Genomic DNA, 18,843 nt, shown 5'->3' with positions numbered 1-18,843 from the left:
CCATGCACAATAAAAAGAGCTGTAGCACTGTTCTTAAATAGTTTTCAGAAATAATAACTTTCAATATTTTTTTTCCAGACTGCAGCATTAGGTTTGAGGCCCCAGCTCCTCCAGATTCTTGTTCAGTTATTGCCCATATAGATATGTATTTCCCAAGTATTTTGAGGTGCTGAGGATTTCTGTTTTATTAAGAGGTTTATAAAAATCGTAGAGTGAAGATTGTATATTTTTCCAATAATCAGCATATCTTATCTGCTTGAACTTGCACTTCCATACGTATTAATGAAAAGATAGGTGCTGTTAAAGAGTCATAAAAAATATTGAGCAGCATTAGAATTCTAGGATTAAATAGCAGGTAGTGGTAGCGTGGAAGTATGTATACATGGCTTTCTCAGTTAAGAACATCTCCGATATAAGGACTTGCCTTTGCTCAAATCTTCACTGACACATACACAGGCCTTGTATTAAGCTTTGGATTTGTAACAGAGAAATAGGAGTTTCTCCTATTAATTTGAAAAACATTTTCCCCTCCTCCCTTGTTTGCGAAAGCTCCCATTCATTACCTGTGGTATGACACTAAACCTGGGATGGCACTGAACATGTGCCAGGAGCAAAGGGTGCTCCCCTGTCAGAGCAGTCACCTGTTGCACTTAGAAGATGCTGAGTGGTATTTGCACACTTTCTCTCAGACATACTTGCTGTGCCTTACAGCCTCAGAGAGAACACTCCAATGGATGAGAAAAGGAGATGGCAACATACACTGACTGTAACAATCTGCCCAGAATGAGGTTGTGGATTCTTTCCTTCTTGTGCTCACCCCCCCACCACCAAAAATAACAAAAGTCCCCCAACACATTTATTATCTTCTTGTCCTTAGTTTGAAGTTAGGTTGTGAATGAAGTAAAGAGATGAAAAATTACCAAACGATAAATGGAATGGACGGAGGAGCTATTCTGTTTTTTGATTTTTACATGTTAGGAACAGAATGTGTGTGTATATATTTATATATATAACATAGATTTCACCCCTATTTATGTGTAAATAATGTAATAACGTTTCTAAAGTCATATTCAGTCAAAGTAAAAGAAACTCAAAGGATACGAAAAAATATATTGGCAGTTTTTGGAATTGAAGCTTTATGGTAAGTCATAACAAACATTTCTCATTATCGTGCCATCATGAAGTGAGAAGAAATATTTAATTTACAATCTGGAAGTGAATAAAAGGTCCATGTTCTCTCAAAATTCAGGTGACAGAAGCATAGCCTGACTTCTTATTTGTATTTCTGTTCTTCTAGAGCATATTTAACATTCACCAGAAGGAAAACAAACAAACAAACAAACAAAAATGCTGCACTGTTTTACTTCAAGTTCTGTCCTGCTAACTCATCATACCTACCTAGTCTTTTTGGAGCAATTTTGCCAGATACTGCAGATACATGACCTGGGAACACAGACAACATATTAATTAATCATCAGTCAAGATGAAAAATTTCCACATTTGCTGTAGCAATTAGATTCCATGGACAACTATCAGTGCAGGCTCCACACCGTGCCCAGGCATGGCACTTTACATAGGCAGCAGTGTTTGTTGCAGCAAGGTAATTTTTGTTCACACCATGATCTTCCCCTTCATTTAGATACATACATAACAAGGCTGCCTGTTTTGCCATTTTAACCTTTGCTATCCTCAAAGTGGTACTTCGCTACAAATTTAAGTCATTTCAGCGAAGAATCTCCTGCCAACATGGAACAAGAAGAACAAACGGGATGTAGCCTATTGTCCAAAGTCTTATAGTCAGATACATAGTTCCTTTTAAATTACAATTAATAATAATTCCTTTTAAATTACAATTATGGGCACAGTCTGTATGTTACTCTAGCCCAAGCAGTTCCATTTAAGCAAGTTTTCACCCCTTATTGTGCAAGTGTTAATGTGCAAAAAGATAGAGTAGATTCTTTCATTTTTTTTAATCAATATAGCAGAATAGATCAGAACCTCAAATAGTAAAACCAGATAGGATAATCCAGGTGGTTCTGAGACATAGGGAATTTGGAAAGAGAGAATGGTAGATAGATACTGAGTGAAGGAAAAGCATAAATATATGTATGTGTATGTACATTCATGTCTACATATAAGATACATGTCTGTATGTATGTACTGCTACCCTACACATGACCTTCACAGAAAAAAAAAAAAATGCTGTTTTCTAGTCTCTATCCCTTTCATATATACAATAATGTTGAGAATATTTCTTGTATTGGGTGTTTTATGTCCTGTGTAGTGTTTCTGAAACATGCCCTGTGAAACTTACCACAGAGTTCCCCAGATGCCATCCTCAAATAGCTAAATTTTCATTTCAGACCAATTTGGATGATAACATTTACAGCAGCATATTGGATAGGCCGGACTGCGTGATCAAAGGCAGAGGAAAAGATGCCATAAGAATCAAAATCACAGGAATCTGAATGTTTTATTTGTGAATGAAAAGAAATTGTAACTTCTCTGAGATGTTAAATAGAGACTGAAAGACTAGACAAGATAAACTGGGAAATGAAAATGAACTACAGGCCAACTGTAATTTCCTGTCTACAAAAATCTTGCACTAAAACTAACTAAATTATAGTAAATGTTGACCTCACATTGTATTCCTCTTCTGACTCTACCTTCTTTTTAGAATCAAATACAAACTCTTATCCTCAATTCTCAAAGCCGTTTAAAGATGTTTCCTACAGGCCTCTAACAGAGCCCCAAAGGCTTGGCAGCTGCTTCCCCTCCCCTAGCTCTTTTGGTCCGAATGAACCAGAAATATTTCCCCTGTGCCAGCGCTTCCTCTTTGCGAAGGGCGGGGGGGGTGGGGGGGGGGGGTGGGAGACAGGCGAGGAGAGGGGCAGGGGGGCAACTACACTTCCCAGAAGCATCCTCCAGCTTCTAGTTTGTCTCTAGCTTGTCTCTAGCTTTCCCAGTCTCGCTGTTTTACAGTACTCCAGCCGGATTTCTCCAAGTCAGGCAAACAACATTTAGAATATAAAGAGCAAATGGATTCCTTTGCTTGAATTTCCTATTAACCCTAACATAAGGATTTCTTTAGAAGCGTTTTTTATTCCTGTGAAACTTAAGATATCTGACAGTCCTACTTCCTTATTAAAGTCTTAAGTGACCGAGTATATTTGTATCAATTTCTTTAATTTTAAAAAAAATATATGTAATGTTAATCTTCGATATCCTAACACAGATCCTGCCTTTCATGTTCCTTAAAAATAGAAAAGAGTGCAGGGGACAATAAAACTGCCGATCTTTTTACTTTTTTTTTTTTTTTAAATGAACAGTATAGTTCTCAACATGTTTAATGAAGATCTCATTTGCTGATTTTCTGTTTCTTCTTCAGTGTAGCCGAACAGATATATTTCCAAGCCCTTCAACTAAAACAGCACATAATGCTGTTTGCTTAAAAACCCAACGGGATACTCCTTAGAAACATTTATAAACGCTTTTCTCTCTGGACTGTTGGTAACGAACTGCAGAGTACAGGGTGGGGAAGCTAACTAAAGGGAAGGTTTAGTAGTACATATAAAACAGTCTAAAATTCACAATACCTTCTAAGAACTCAAGGATTTTGTCTTATTCAAGTATCAGGTAAGGCAGTGTCACAGCTCTCTCGAGTGGCGAAGTGGTGGCTCTTAAAAGAGCCTTTAGGGTGCAGGGATGAAGTTGAGGATCAAGGAGAGGGAGGCTGGCGCAGGAGCCTCAGGCGCGCTCCCCGCGGATGCGGCGGGCGAGCTGGATGTCCTTGGGCATGATGGTGACGCGCTTGGCGTGGATGGCGCACAGGTTGGTGTCCTCGAAGAGCCCCACCAGGTAGGCCTCGCTCGCCTCCTGCAGCGCCATCACGGCCGAGCTCTGGAAGCGCAGGTCGGTCTTGAAGTCCTGCGCGATCTCGCGCACCAGCCGCTGGAAGGGCAGCTTGCGGATCAGCAGCTCCGTCGACTTCTGGTAGCGCCGGATCTCGCGCAGCGCCACCGTGCCGGGCCGGTAGCGGTGCGGCTTCTTCACGCCGCCCGTGGCCGGCGCGCTCTTGCGGGCCGCCTTGGTGGCCAGCTGCTTGCGGGGCGCCTTCCCGCCCGTCGACTTACGCGCCGTCTGCTTCGTGCGCGCCATCGCCCGTCACTCACCTCCGCTCTCTCTGAGCCTCCGGCACCGAGCAGTGGCGAGAGCGCGGCGGCGGCGGCGGTATTTATAGCCGAGGGCCCCCGCCCATTGGACGCCCGCGGGAGGCCGGCTGCCATTGGCCGAGGCGCGCGCTCGAAAAGCCCGCGCTTCGGGGCCGGGAAGCCCGCCCGCCTGCCCCGCCCCCCGGGAGCCGGCAGCGCCTGCCGCTGCCCCCGCCCGCCGCAGCCAGCCCCGTGCTTGAGCGCTCCGCTCATCTCCGCGGGCGGGCCGGCCCTCCGGAGCTTTTACGCGCCGGCTGCCGTGCTGCCCAAGGAGAAATGCCGGAGCCGCTCCCACGAGTAGCGGCGTGGGAGGCGTGCAGCCTGGCGAGGCCGGCAGACGGGGATGCTGGGACCGGGAGCAGCACGGCCTCCGTCTCTCCCGAGAGATCGCTGCTTCTGCTTTTTCGCCGACCGCTGCCGGTTCAGGGCCACGACACGACCCTCCCAGGCTTAGCCCGCGGCCGCCGTTCCGCCACCCCGAACGCTTCCTGGCTGCTGCCCCCCCACAGCACACCCCCCCCCCCCTCGCCTTAAGGCCCTGCCCCTCGCGGGGAAACGGGGACGCGCTCCGAGCCGCCGAGCGCCGCCAGTCCCCGCCCCCTCCCTGAGCCGTGGCGGGGCCGCCTGCCGGGAGGCTCCGCGCAGTTCTCACTCAGGTCGGACTGCGGCGGGGCTCGCCAGCGCCGTCCTTCCGCCCGCCCCTCCGGTGCCCCCGGCGCGGTGATTTCCATTTCGGGGGTTGTGCGGAGAAATGGCCGGGAGCGCAGGAGCGGGCCGCGGGGTACACCGTGCTCGGGGAGCAACAGAGCAATGAAGCAGCCCGGGTTGCTTTACCGCTAGCCTACGACTACGGTAACGGTGAAGTCGTGCACACACGAGCCTCTTGGCTGCTGTAAGCGAGATTAAACACTCTGGTTTAGCGGTCTTGCCCCTTATGAGGACGTCGGGTCGTGGGGGCGGGGGGCGGGAAGCAAGTGTCTTCTCTCCTGAACACTTAGTTCACGCACCGATAGGAACACCGATGATCCTGAGTTATTGTTTATCTCAAACTAGAAACAAGTGGACTCCCATGTCCATTTAGGGTTGTGTGAAACGTTCCCTGGTATGTTTGCAACTCATGCCTTATTGCAAATAGATAATGTCTGAAAAAAAAAAAAAAAGCATTTACAAGCCATCACTACTGCGTCAGCTCTTTTATTGAAAACGTGGATGGCTCTTAAAAGAGCCTTTGGGTTAAAAACAGGATCCACGGCGCTCTACTTGGAGCTGGTGTACTTGGTGACCGCCTTGGTGCCCTCGGAGACGGCGTGCTTGGCCAGCTCGCCGGGCAGCAGGAGCCGCACAGCCGTCTGGATCTCCCGCGAGGTGATGGTCGAGCGCTTGTTGTAGTGCGCCAGACGCGACGCCTCGCCGGCGATGCGCTCAAAGATGTCATTGACGAAGGAGTTCATGATGCCCATGGCCTTGGATGAGATGCCCGTGTCCGGGTGCACCTGCTTCAGCACCTTGTACACGTAGATGGAGTAGCTCTCCTTGCGGGCTCTCTTTCTTTTCTTGTCACCCTTCTTCTGCGTCTTGGTGACGGCTTTCTTGGAGCCCTTCTTGGGCGCGGGCGCGGATTTCGCCGGCTCAGGCATTGCTCGTTCTTTCCTGCACCTCTTCAAACTGATGAGGTGTTTCCGGCGACTACGTGCTCCCTTCTTATATAGTGACCGTATGCAAATTAGGGGATCCTCGAGTGTCTGTTTCTATTGGCTGACTCGCTTCCTTATTCTCATTGCTCTCCGTCTTTCGTCTCCATTGGTTCGAATTCGATCCGCCTTCCCATTGGCTGCTTTTGCAGTATCTCCTTCTCGGCCTATCGAATCACGCTGCTTTTACTGGGAAGGGATATAAGGCCGAGCTGGGAGGCGGGCGGCATTTCTTCACGTCTTCTGGTGCTGACTTTTCAGTCGCTGCGATGTCTGGGCGCGGGAAGCAGGGCGGGAAGGCGCGGGCCAAGGCCAAGTCGCGCTCGTCGCGGGCCGGGCTGCAGTTCCCCGTGGGCCGCGTGCACCGGCTGCTGCGCAAGGGCAACTACGCGGAGCGGGTGGGCGCCGGCGCCCCGGTGTACCTGGCGGCCGTGCTGGAGTACCTGACGGCCGAGATCCTGGAGCTGGCGGGCAACGCGGCCCGCGACAACAAGAAGACGCGCATCATCCCCCGCCACCTGCAGCTGGCCATCCGCAACGACGAGGAGCTCAACAAGCTGCTGGGCAAGGTCACCATCGCGCAGGGCGGGGTGCTGCCCAACATCCAGGCCGTGCTGCTGCCCAAGAAGACCGACAGCCACAAGGCCAAGGCCAAGTGAACACCGAGAACAGCGCCCGGGAAGTCCTTCCTATCGAAACCCAAAGGCTCTTTTCAGAGCCACCAACAAGTCCAGAAAAAGAGCTGGAATCTCACTGTTTAAAGTCAGTAAAAGCAGCAGTTTTTCCCAAAGCTTCAGTCAGTCGGAGTACTGAGCGCCCTAGCAGTGCAGGGCGCAGCCCTTACCGGCCCCGCCGCCCTTCCCCACGCCCCGTCCGGGGGCGGAGCCGCGCAGCGCTGCGGGAGCAGCTCGGCAGCCGCGGCCCGCCGCCAATCCCGGCGCTGTGCGGGTGTTTCAAAGCGCCGCTTTAACTCTCCCGCCGCTCAGCTTTTAAGCGACGGGGGGATTTGAAGTCCGTAGAGCGGCTGCTCCGAGCCTGCTCTGCCTGTCCCGAACCAAAACGTACGTTGTGCCCAGTATCATTCGCGTGGTCTGTAACAACGCCATCTCAGTCAGCGTTTCAGCTCTTTTTAGGAAAGCTTGGGTGGCTCTTAAAAGAGCCGTTGGGTTTAAGTGGGGAAGGTTTCCTTCCACAGGGGCTTATTTCTTCTTGGGTGCCTTTTTCGCCTTGGCTGCTTTGGGCTTGGCAGCCTTGGGCTTGGCAGCTTTGGGCTTCACTGCCTTTGTCTTGGCTGGGCTCTTTGCTGCCGCTGCCTTTTTGGGCTTGGCAGCCTTGGTCGCCTTCTTGGGGCTCTTGGCAGCCTTCTTGGTGGCAGCAGCCGCCGGCTTCTTGGCTTTCTTGGGGCTCTTCTTCACCGCCGGCTTCTTGGGCTTCTTGGCGGCGCTGGCGGGCTTCTTGGCCGCCGGCTTCTTGGGCTTGGCCGCGGCCGCCCGCTTCTTGGGCGCCTTCTCCTTCACCTCGCCGGGCTTCTTGCTGAGGCGGAAGGAGCCGGAGGCGCCGGTGCCCTTGGTCTGCACCAGGGTGCCCTTGCCGACGAGGCTCTTGAGCCCCAGCTTGATGCGGCTGTTGTTCTTCTCCACGTCGTAGCCGCCGGCGGCCAGCGCCTTCTTGAGCGCGGCGAGGGAGAGCCCCTTGCGCTCCTTGGAGGCGGCCACGGCCTTGGTGATCAGCTCGGTGACGCTGGGGCCCGCGGGCTTGCGCGCCTTGGAGCCGCCCGCCGCCTTCTTCGGCTTCTTGCCGGCGGCCTTGGCGGCGGGGGCCGGGGCGGCGGCAGCAGCAGCAGCAGCGGCGGGCGCTGCGACGGGCGCGGTCTCGGCCATGTCGCGACGGGCGCGGATCGCGGTGCTGGCGGCGGCGGCGCCCCCTTTATAGCAGCGCAGCGGGCGCTGATTGGTGCGGCCGCCCCGCCCCGCCCCGCCGCCGCCCGGCGCTCGGCGGCTCGGCTTGTGTTTCTTGGGCGAGAATAAATCGTTTTTTTAATATTTTATCCCTCGCCAAGTCGCCCCTTTTCTGCCCCTGGGGGACCGTGGGGGTGTCTGCCTTCGCCCGTCGGGGTCTCGTTCCGGGAAGGGTTGAGTTTGGGGAGGGAGGGGAGCAGAAATGCCGCGTCCTGGAAGCGAGCGGTCCTTGAGAGAGCGAAAGTTTTGTTTTTCTTTGTAAATTAGGAATTGTCCTTTAATGTTAACGTGAGGCAGCACACTCAGTGCTAAGCTTCAGAGGGTCTTCTTCCCGTCAGAGAAGAAAGCTAGCGTTTAGAAACTACCTGTTTGAAATGAAAAGGTTTCAAAGAGAGTGAGGTAGCACAAGCTCCCAGAAGCCGTGCCTCCGCTTGTCTCACCGAGCGTTGTACCTCCGGCTCCTGAGAAACACCGAATTAGTGATTTTTTTCCCCGTACTTTCCCAGCTACGATTTCCAGAGCGTCCGTGTGAAGCAGTAGATAGCGTACACTTTATCCACCTCCCGATGGGCAACTTTCTCTGCAACCCTTTGCTGTTGTTCGCGCAGCGCAGGGCTCTTTAATGTTAATAGCATGAACAGGGACGCAAAGACCAAATAGGAAAACGTTTGTGTCGAATCACTGAGCTTCATGTACGTCTCTGGCATACAGGAACAAACCACACTCTAAATAAAGCACATAGTGCTATTTCTGTAAAACATGTTGGTATGATTCAGTAACATGGAAATAATTGACAAGAGATCACATCTGCGGGAGACATAAAACACCATTCTGTGCGTATTTTGATGCCAAACTAAGAAGAAAAATCACAATCTTTGCTCACTGCTCATTCTGCAGATTACAGATAAAGTCACAGCAATTTCTGTACACAAAATCTTTAACTGCAGTATACAGGGACCCAAAGCTGTTTGTCCATGCTGTGGTGACTACCCTATTAGCATGCATGCCTCCTTATCAGCTAAAACTTTGTATATATTTGTGTGAACCTAACAGGATTTCCAAATTTATTTATCTCAAAGGTTGTCCACTAATAGCCATCACCCTGTTTAGCACCCTGTCATTACATTGCTGCCTTTACGCTAATGTATAAAAATTGTTCTTGTACAGTTTGCACATGGGGCTGAACAGAAATTCAACTTCATTGTTTCAACAAATTGGTCACCCCTCTCATTCCAATACAGGGCAGGCAAATTAGCCTCTCAAATCTTTTGAGTGGCCCATCATCTTCAGTTAATTCATAAAGTCCCCTTCTCAAAAAAATTTGTATACATGTTTTGACCTTTTCTCCAATCCTTATGGTAAAAATGACTTCAGGAAAATAAAAATATTCATCTCTCCCACTTATGCTTTCTATCTAACTCTTCGTCATTGGGGTTTCCTAGCTGAGGAGTTATTCCACAGGAAAGGAGGGTATTAGATGGAAAATCCATCACATCTGGATGTGGGCTATCCAAGCAGTGTTGGAAGCAGGATGGTTTATATAGTGATATTCCCTAGGAATTTTACAAGGGCAAGAGTACTTAACTGTAAGCCAGATTTACTGCACATAGCAACAGGGGGATTAGAGAACTGACTAGTGAAATAAGTATCATGTCTCCTAACATTTCCTGAAAGTGGATGACTACCTCTCTCCCATCCCATCTAGGTCTGGTAAAACCCTTAATGTTCTTTAAAAACTGATTTTGTTGCAATGTCTATAGGCTGAATCTCTCAATACTCACTAACTCTTTTCACATCGCTGGTGCTGAGACTGGGGGTTGGGATGGAAACCTTTCTACATCACAATAAAACAATTTCCCCTATTCTCTGCAAGGTTTTTCTCCAGTCTGTAATTTGATATTCTCAAGACTCTTTTCCTCTGAGTATTAAAAATCTTGCACACGTGTAGTCAGATGGAATACAGCTGTCTGTCTAAATCTTATATAGCAGTGATAACTACAACACCAACCAATTCCAGGGAAAAAGCCTCTCAATATGTGCCAGAGCAATGCTACAGCACCTTGCTGTAGCCCTCACTCCACTTTTGAAGGTATTGATCTTCATCAAATGTTAAATGGCAATTTTGCAAATTGAAGCCATTTTTATAATTATTTTAACTGCTTCTGGTTATTTGATTTTCCATTTATGTGTTTACTCCACTGTTCCCTTCCATTCTTGTTTAGAAGACAGTATATTCTCATGACCACCTCACAAACAAGCAGCAAAGCAGTGCGTATGAGGGCAGAGGGTGCATAAGTACCAGAGAAAAATTAAGGCACACAGGAAGAGCTGAATATAGTGTCACTTCATTCATCAGTGAATGAGAAACCACAGGGACAGTGGTTTGCCCTCCTCCCCCAAATACAGCTATTCCTTGTGTGCAGCACAAAGAAAAAAACACCCTGAAGTTATGCACCAAGATTATTACTCTAGTCATGATCAGACTTAATTAGGATACACAGAAGTAGTACACAATTTCCTGCAATGCAGACACACAAGAACAGCAGATAGGGAGGATACTTGCTACGAGAGATTCTCCCTCCCTTACTGTTCTCATCCATTTACCATCGCATTTCCAGCAAGCTTTGCTGCCTCGCATTAGAAGAGGCGACCATCAAGAAATTACAGGACGTCACAGCTGTCGGTCTCTGGACGCTCTTGGCGTGGAGCGTCTGGTAGGGTAATCTGCCAGCAAATCATCCAGAATATTGCTGCTAGTGCTATCAACGTGATCCAGCTTAGACTGCAAAACTAGACCTGAAAGCCTTTACAGAGCACAGCCAGTGTGAAGAATATAGATTGTTGTAACAAATAACTTATGCCTACTAACTCTAAAAAAATATAGTAATTCAAACCACACTTAAAGCCTGCAAGACAATAAGAAGTTGTTGCAATATTAGGGTAGTTTTCCATTTATTGCATGTCCCTTTTATGGTCACCTTGCTCTAGGTGATGAAGCATAGTGGCCACCATCAATGTCATTACTGGCCCTAGGGAGATCACCTTACAGTAACCTAGCATTTGTCTGTCTACACATACTCATGATAATTCTTCCTGACTTTTTTTGTGCTCCTCTTCCTGCCCTTCCTTATGAGTTTTCCACGTGCCGTTAGTGTTTAAGCACGCTATGTTTGTTCTTTTTGTGTTTCCACATCATTCCAAAACAAGTAGAGGCCACCCCCACTTTAGAGGTGGGAGAACTGCAAGTCACTTGTCCACATTTCTTAAAAATTGAATCATATTTGGATCCTCAAGCTTTTGTCAGTTTCACATTTTCTTCCCTCCTGGTGTTAACATGTTAACTCTCAACATTTCCTGTCAGGAGAAAACAGTTCAGAGTTTTTCATTTAATTTAATAGGGGAAAAGAAGAAGAAGAAAAGAAAAAGAAGGAAAAGGAAAAGTCGAAATGCAATGAATTTGTTTGCATATTTTCACTTCCAATTTGTCACAAACCTCAGCTCCCTCCTGTGCATACACAGGCCAAGTGGGGATGTCAACCCGCAGGTGGGGTTGGCCCCATGGGGAAACACCTTGAGAGGATGTGGGCTAGCAGCAGCCAGCTTCAGTTCCCAACCTGTCCTTCTAGATAACAGCATTTCCATCTCCTCCAGCAAAACACAAACCATAAAGGGATCAGTAGCAAGGGCTATTTTTTCCACCTTTTAGCTGCTGTCTGCGGAAAATGCCGCTGCAGGGCTGTGGGTTGGGTGACCACACCAACTCCCTGGTAACCAGAGGTGGGAACCCGTGGGCACCCAGCCCGCTCGGAGCCACATCCCCGTGCCACAGGGCTGCCTCAGCCACCTTGGGCTGGCTTCCTCGAAGGCAGCTGATCTCACGCCGCCAGCTGGTACAAGCCCCTCAGGTCTCACCCACCCTGGACCTCCCCTCCCAGCCTCTCCAGAGGGGAAGAGCCAGAGGCAGCGGTGGTCACTGGGTCTGCCAAGGAGAGGACAACTTCTTTTAGTTGCTAGTAGCAGCTGAGCTTGTGAGCTCTCCCCCAATTACTCTAGATGCTTCATAGCTGTCTTTTGAATCCGTTTCAGCTCTCTTGAGTGTTTGATAACACAACTGCTTGGAGAAGAGCACGCGCTGCATTTAGGCACCCCTGCAGCCTCCACGGAAAGACCATTCATGGCCAGCTTTGTTCCTTCTATACCCATAGCTTTGACCCTTCTCACTTCCCTTCTTCCAGCAGCCAGTGCCCCACGGTACCCAAAGCCAAGAGCAAGCCCTCGGCTCTGCGCAGAGGCCGGGGAGATGCGCTGCGCCCTGCGCGGACGAGGGGCCGGCTGGCGCCTTGCTCCTGGGGCAAATGCCCACCGCCCGGGGGGGAGGCTCCTCTCCCCGGGCTGCTGGAGGGCAGGGCCTGAGGCTGATGCTCCCTGCACTTTTCCAGGAGGCCGCTGGGATGCAGAGTCTGCAAAGGAAAGGAGCAGCTGGGCGCCGACGTCCAGCCGCTGAAGCGCTTTTAGCTGCTGGCATCACCGCTCCTGCACAGCCAGGGGAGCTGCGTGGGGCTGGGCAAGCGGACATCTTCAGAGAAGAGCCGGCGGAGGAGGGATACTTCTAGTGGGTTCTTTTGCCACCTTCCTTTTGAGCACATGGAGTGCGTGTTACGTACAGTGCTCAGTTCTGGGACCCTGAAGGCATCCATGCCTCTTGTTCCTTTTACCTATGTGAGCAACATTCTTTCCTTTTTTATTGCTGGCATGTATTCAAATGAGAAATTCCTATGACAGATGTCCTATTCAGACAAAAATGAAATTTTGTCCCAGAGGACACAGGAATTTTGTCCCTTTCTTTACACAGGAAACATTCCTTTTGGCCTACTGATGCCTTTTCTTTCCCAGTAAATGTAAAGAAAAGAATGCCGTGGCCTTGAAGGCTGAATCAGTATTCCTCACATCCAGCTGTCTAGAATCAGAAGTACGAAGTACACGCAGAAATGGAAAGTCTCACCCTCCAGTCCTGAAGGGGCCCAGAACAACAGAATTTAAAATCACGGCCTGACCAGTGCTACAAAAGCTATGCTGGGTCACAGGGTAGCCTCAGCAAGCAGTCACCTGAAACCGAGGCCACCTACGTTCAACATTTGGTTCTGCCCACGAGGCAAAGAGCAAACCACCAGCTTTCTCCTTAACTTTGTTTCCCTGCATGTCAAGAGGATTTGTACTAAGAGGCACCTTCAAAGTTCATTGAGCTCTCTGGTTGAAGATTGCCGCAGAACAGCTAGGAAGCGTGAGCAGCTTGTAGCTTCACATTGATATCAGAGGTCCTACATCCACACTGATGCAATTTTTGAGTATACGTCAGGAAATGCATCAGTCTCCATATGCTTCTCAGTTCCACTTCTAGCCTGCAGAGCTGCTTCAGGTGTGAAAAAGTTTTTCTAGAGCTCCGACAGTCAATAAAAAATGTTGCTGTCTGATCTGTGTAGTCACTCAATCTCTCATGTGCTGCAAAAATAAAATAATACCCCCCCAAAGAATAATAGAGGGGAGCCCTAGGACGCTTCAAGAGATGTCAGCATGTATAAATTTAACATCACGGAATTGGATTAAAATCTAACATAGGCATCAATAATTTGATTTGTTCTTAAAGGCAGAGTCCACAACCAGTCTCCAAGGCAGCTTTGTCAAATTTGGCATCGTGATTCAAGGGAGTTCAGTGGGACCATCTCTGCTCCCAGAGATGTATAAACTCAGTATCAGTGGCTTTATCACACCTTTCAAGAATATCTGACATAAAGCACTGGTGACAGCCACCTTCAGCTGAAGTTCTCTGCCCATAAGGTGCAGCTCGGATCACATCCTGGTTCCTAGACAAGCTGTATCAGTTTATCTTTTATCAGATCTCTTTGCAAACTTCCAACCTTACTGGCCCACGTGAGATGTAGGAAGCAAGCTGTATTTTTCCCTTCTTGAACGGTGTTAGCATAAATACACATCCAGCTAAACAACTATACCAGCTGCTACATCTGTATTGCAATCTGCACTCCTTGAGAAACAAAAATACGAACCTCCAGTGCAGCCAGCAGCATTTGGCCTCTGAAGAGGGAGAAGACAGAACAGCTGATAAAACAAAATATAAGTTTTGATGGGTAGTTAAAGTGGTCAGATATGAGTCCCTTCAGAAAGAGAGAAGCCTGATGAGCAAGGAAGTGCCACCCCCACACCTCTGCTTCCCGCAGAGCTGCACTGGGGTGCTGACAGCACAGCCCTGTGGCTGGGACCAGGGCTCAGCTGTCTCACTGCAGCCAGCAGCAGGAAGGAGGAAGGCAGACATCACAAGAGACGAAACATGTCTGGGCTGCAACACTGGATTGTTAACTAAAAATGCTCATGGGCACTTTTCTGCAGGGCTTTGCATATCTGCTGCCGGGCTTGTCCCTGTATCTCATTTCCAACCTGAAGAAACATGCACAGAAACAAGCACAGCTTGCACAGCCCTTGTGCCCATAGGCAAGGAGGACAACATTGGTTTAGTCACCTTGTGGGGTTCCAGCCTGCATCTGATATGAGGTAAAAGAGGACATTTTCAAATGTCCTTCATTCTCAACAGCCCCTCTCAGTTCAGGGGTATCAGGGTGCAAGGTCTCCAGCTCAGCAACTGGCAAGGCACAGGGGGAGACAGAAAGTGGACTTAAAGGCCACCCCAATACACCCCAAATACCCCCTGCCAAACACCAAGCTCAGCACAGATGCTAGCAGTGGTACCTGTATGAGCAATATTTGGGAGTTAGGAAACCTTCACTAAGATCTCATCCATCTGAAGACATCACTGCCATGCACAGCACCAGTCCAGGAAGATCTGGGGTTCTTGGAGGTGGGGATGTCCTAAGCAAAAGCATCCTTGCTCCCAGCAGCAACAGCAAATGGCAGAGCAATTTCTTTGCCTCTCATGTTAACTTATTCCAAAGCTTCTTGGAGTACATACAGAGGCATATATGATGCTGTGTTTTGGATTTGTGATGAAAATAGTGGTGATAACACATGGATGGTTTCAGTTGTTGCAGAGCAGTGCTCGCACAGGGCCAAGGCCGTTCCTGCTCCTCGTGCTGCCCGGCCAGCGAGGGGCTGGGGGTGCACCAGGAGCTGGGAGGGGACACAGCCAGGACAGCTGGCCCAGGCTGACCAGAGGGATGTCCCACACCGTGTGGCGTCATGCTCAGCAATACAGCTGGGGTAAAGAAGGAGGAAGGGGAGACATTGGGAGTGATGGCGTTTGTCTTCCCAAGGAACCGCTCTGCGTGACGAGCCCTGCTTTCCTGGAAGTGGCTGAGCACCTGCCTGCCGATGGGAAGCAGCGAATGTGTTCCTTGGTTTGTTTTGCTTGTGCACGGCTTCTGCTTTACCCACTGAACTGTCCTTATCTCAACCAATGAGTTCTCAGACTTCTATTTTTCCCATTCTCTCCTCATCCCACCTGGGAAGAAAGAGCGAGTGGCTGTGTGGTGCTGAGCTGCCCGCCAGGGTTAAACCACAACAGTCCTTTTGGTGCCCAGTGTGGGGAACAAAAGGTTTGAGATGATAGCAGATTGGAGTGTGGAGTGTGTTAAAACAAATTTACAGGATTACAAATGTACAGGATTACAAATTTAGCTGTTACTTGGCAGGCTCTTGTGCTTGTCATGGGGCTTGCTTGCCTCGTGGCATGTTAGAATCTAGTGCTTATTAGTGGCTGCTTTTGCTTTTCCAGTTTGCTCTACTCCTTATCATCTTCCTTTGCTGTGCCCTCACACTGCAGCTTTGCTACCTCTCATGTAAACTTATGCCAAAGCTTCTGAGCTTAAATGAGGCCTAGGACTGGTAACAACAACTAAAAGGCTGCAGTTTGAGATATGTGATTTCTGGACTGAGGCTCCAGATGACTTTTTTCAAGGCTTCAAATTCCTTTCCTTTCCTTTCCTTTCCTTTCCTTTCCTTTCCTTTCCTTTCCTTTCCTTTCCTTTCCTTTCCTTTCCTTTCCTTTCCTTTCCTTTCCTTTCCTTTCCTTTCCTTGCCTTGCCTTTCCTTGCCTTTCCTTGCCTTTCCTTGCCTTTCCTTGCCTTGCCTTGCCTTGCCTTGCCTTGCCTTGCCTTGCCTTGCCTTGCCTTGCCTTGCCTTGCCTTGCCTTGCCTTGCCTTGCCTTCCCTTCCCTTCCCTTCCCTTCCCTTCCCTTCCCTTCCCTTCCCTTCCCTTCCCTTCCCTTCCCTTGTCTTTTTCTTGTCTTTTTCTTGTCTTTTTCTTGTCTTTTTCTTGTCTTTTTCTTGTCTTTTTCTTGTCTTGTCTTTTTCTTGTCTTGTCTTTTTCTTTTCCTATTTTATTTTATTTTATTTTATTTTATTTTATTTTATTTTATTTTATTTTATTTTATTTTATTTTATTTTATTTTATTTTATTTTTCTCTATTCTCTTTTCTGTTCTGTTCTGTCCTCCCCAGAGCTGTAAGAGCAGACATGTATTATGGTTACTCTTAGTGGACATCAACTTCACGTTGTATTTGCGTTGGTATTCACTAAAACAAAAGCTTCTTTAGACATATAACTGCATCAGCATTTTAACTTACCATATTTTCTGCAAAGCCCATCATCTCACTGTTCGCCCCTTTTTCCAGGTCATTTAGTAGCTCTGTTTAGTAGCACAGATCCTAATGCAGACCCCTGCAGAAATCCCTGATAACCTTTCTCTATTTAGTTCTGTGCTTTTTCCATTCTTTTATTACTTACCTATCCATGCTAGATTTTCCCTTTTACCTTGCTGCTGATTATTTTTCTTTAGGGTCTTTTCAGTGAGGCTTTGTTAAAAGCCTTTGGAAACTCAAGCCAATCATGTCAACTAGGTCACCTTTCTCCACGTACCAGATGACCCCATCAAAAAAAAGCCTTCATGATGTTTGTGAGGCAGGACTTCCTTTTGCAAACTGAAACTTTGCTGACTTTATTGAAAAGGCTGTATTTATCCAGGAGGTTGTTGTTATCCTTGTTATAGTCCTACCAGCGTGTCTGGCACAGACAGTAGGCTTACAGATCTGGAGTCTTGCGACCTGACAGGCTCTCAGGCAGGATTTTTGCTGCTGCTGTGACAGATGGAGGAACTAGTATTAGTTTTGATTTATTTTTTTTTTTACCTAGCTGCTCTTCTAACCTTTTTGGTCAACTCAGTTATATTTTTATATTCAATCCACTAGAGTTTATGTTCTTATCTGTATTCCTTGCACAGACACACCTGCAGCTTTTAGTCTGATGCTTTCTTACCCTTAGCCCTCCATGCTGTTACCAGTGCCAGCACCTTCTTTCCCTTTTTTCTTGTCACTGTTTCCCCAGCATGGTCATTTCAGCCATCTCCACCCACCTGTGAGAACTTAATCCTCTCAGCTGTTCCTTTGAGCTTCTTTCTAACCTGCTCAAGGCTTCCAAAGTGTCTACCATATCAGCATCTTCCTTTAGAGCAAGGAAAATAAGAACTTCCATTTTGGTTCTGAATGGACTTGAACAGGACCCAGCTGGCCTCTCCAAACAAGAACCAAGAAGCACTATCTGATCTTTCGAAAGGCTGCATTTGATCAAATGCTACTAGGAGGTATACCACCCCCCCAAATCTTTGTACCTCACAGGATGATGGCATTTTTAGAAAACATTTTTTAAAATTGCATGTGTTTGCACACCGAGAGGTCACTCAAACATGTCCTGCCCTTATAACTTCTGCTAATCTTGCAAGGTGTACCTGCAGATGCAGGGAAGTACACTCTTTCCCAGGTTTCCTTTCCTCCCTCCCATGTTGTGATCATTTGTCCAGGGTATCAGGAATCAGGACAAATCCTCCTGGGCCAAGAACACCTGCTGACCACCCCTGTGCTATTAACAATTTTCTTCAGGGACACTGGGCAGCAGAGTGCTCGGGCACAGCGCACATCTGAACCAAGGGCCTGGGAGAAACATCAAGTGCCAGTCCCCATCACATCCTGGCTCTGTAGCAGCGCACCTTCCCCTCTCCTGAAAACGCAGGCTCATGGGCCTTATGGGAGTGGTGACTTGCTCTTGCCAGATCTCCCTTTAACAGATTTGGTCCTTGGCTTCATGAGTGTACCAGGATATCCTTTATGCCATCCTAAACACCCTTTCTTCATAGATTTCCCTTCAGAGAACGTTATGTCACCAACAGCTACTCTGTCATCAGGTCTGGGGAACATGTAATAATTTCTGAGGTTCTTGCACGAGATTATGCCTTAATGTTAATGCTAAGAAAGATACAAAAGATCTGTCCGGCTTTCAGCAAGGAAGCATTTCCCTTTCTTCCTCTCTCTAAGCACACTGGCAATAGGACAGGACATTTCTGATTATTGTTCCCAGTCCTCATGTGTTACCAAGAGGAATCACCTCAGAGGTATTTTATTTTGAGAATGGAAAATTGGAGATGTGGTGCATCACAAGCCAGCACACCTGCATGGGCAGCTTAGCTAGCTGCCGCTCTCATCCCCACCTTCTCTGACCTGCCTGTTCCTGTCCTGCCTGCCAGCAGGCAGCAGGTCCCTCAGCAGCAGGGTTGGCAAGTCCTTGTCGGATGCACATCCAAGCATTCATTGAGTGGTATAGGTGCCAGCTGGAGACTGTTTCTTACTAGGAGTACGTCCCTGTTATTTTGGATGAAACTCAAGCCCTAAAGACTGCAACAGGGGAATCCTTCCCTTCCCAAGATGTGCTAGGGATCAGACTTCTACTTTGTTTTTCAGCCAGTTTCAGCTGTGCTGAGAAGAGCTGGAGTAGGAATGGCCAGTTCTCCCTGCAGGCTAGCAGCTCTTCATTGGGAAAGAACAGAGAATACTTAGTAAAAAATAGTTGTAACTAATCAAGGTACGTGGAGGCCAGAGAAAGCCCCAAATGCCCAAAGGCAGGAGAGTCCATAGAGAAGGAGGGGAGTTCTGCTATCTTGACTGTAACTGTGTGCAGTGCCCTTCCGTGT

The 18,843-nt window shown here is 48.4% G+C and overlaps 4 protein-coding genes across 4 annotated transcripts; 1 reads left to right on the top strand and 3 right to left on the bottom strand.

Moving 5' to 3' along the window:
* Positions 1–3,674: 3,674 nt before the first annotated feature.
* LOC310893599 (histone H3.2) lies at positions 3,675–4,212 on the bottom strand. Its single transcript, XM_083822802.1, has one exon. It carries the CDS (start codon positions 4,156–4,158, stop codon positions 3,748–3,750), a length of 411 nt encoding a protein of 136 aa, XP_083678928.1. The 5' UTR covers positions 4,159–4,212; the 3' UTR covers positions 3,675–3,747.
* A 1,177-nt stretch (positions 4,213–5,389) lies between these two features.
* Positions 5,390–6,049, bottom strand: LOC310893617 (histone H2B 7-like). Its single transcript, XM_083822846.1, has one exon. It carries the CDS (start codon positions 5,846–5,848, stop codon positions 5,468–5,470), a length of 381 nt encoding a protein of 126 aa, XP_083678972.1. The 5' UTR covers positions 5,849–6,049; the 3' UTR covers positions 5,390–5,467.
* Positions 6,050–6,141: 92 nt separating this feature from the next.
* LOC310893611 (histone H2A-IV) lies at positions 6,142–6,693 on the top strand. Its single transcript, XM_083822836.1, has one exon. The coding sequence runs from the start codon at positions 6,172–6,174 to the stop codon at positions 6,559–6,561; it is 390 nt and encodes a 129-aa protein (XP_083678962.1). The 5' UTR covers positions 6,142–6,171; the 3' UTR covers positions 6,562–6,693.
* Positions 6,694–7,044: 351 nt separating this feature from the next.
* Positions 7,045–7,797, bottom strand: LOC310893582 (histone H1.01-like). The gene has a single exon (XM_083822769.1). It carries the CDS (start codon positions 7,780–7,782, stop codon positions 7,102–7,104), a length of 681 nt encoding a protein of 226 aa, XP_083678895.1. The 5' UTR covers positions 7,783–7,797; the 3' UTR covers positions 7,045–7,101.
* Between the last annotated feature and the right edge of the window lie 11,046 nt (positions 7,798–18,843).

Source organism: Anser anser, assembly GCF_964211835.1.
Source record: "Anser anser genome assembly, chromosome: 1".
Classification (NCBI taxonomy): domain Eukaryota; kingdom Metazoa; phylum Chordata; class Aves; order Anseriformes; family Anatidae; genus Anser; species Anser anser.
Note: the sequence above shows the minus strand (reverse complement) of the source record. Positions and strands in the feature narration are given on the sequence as shown.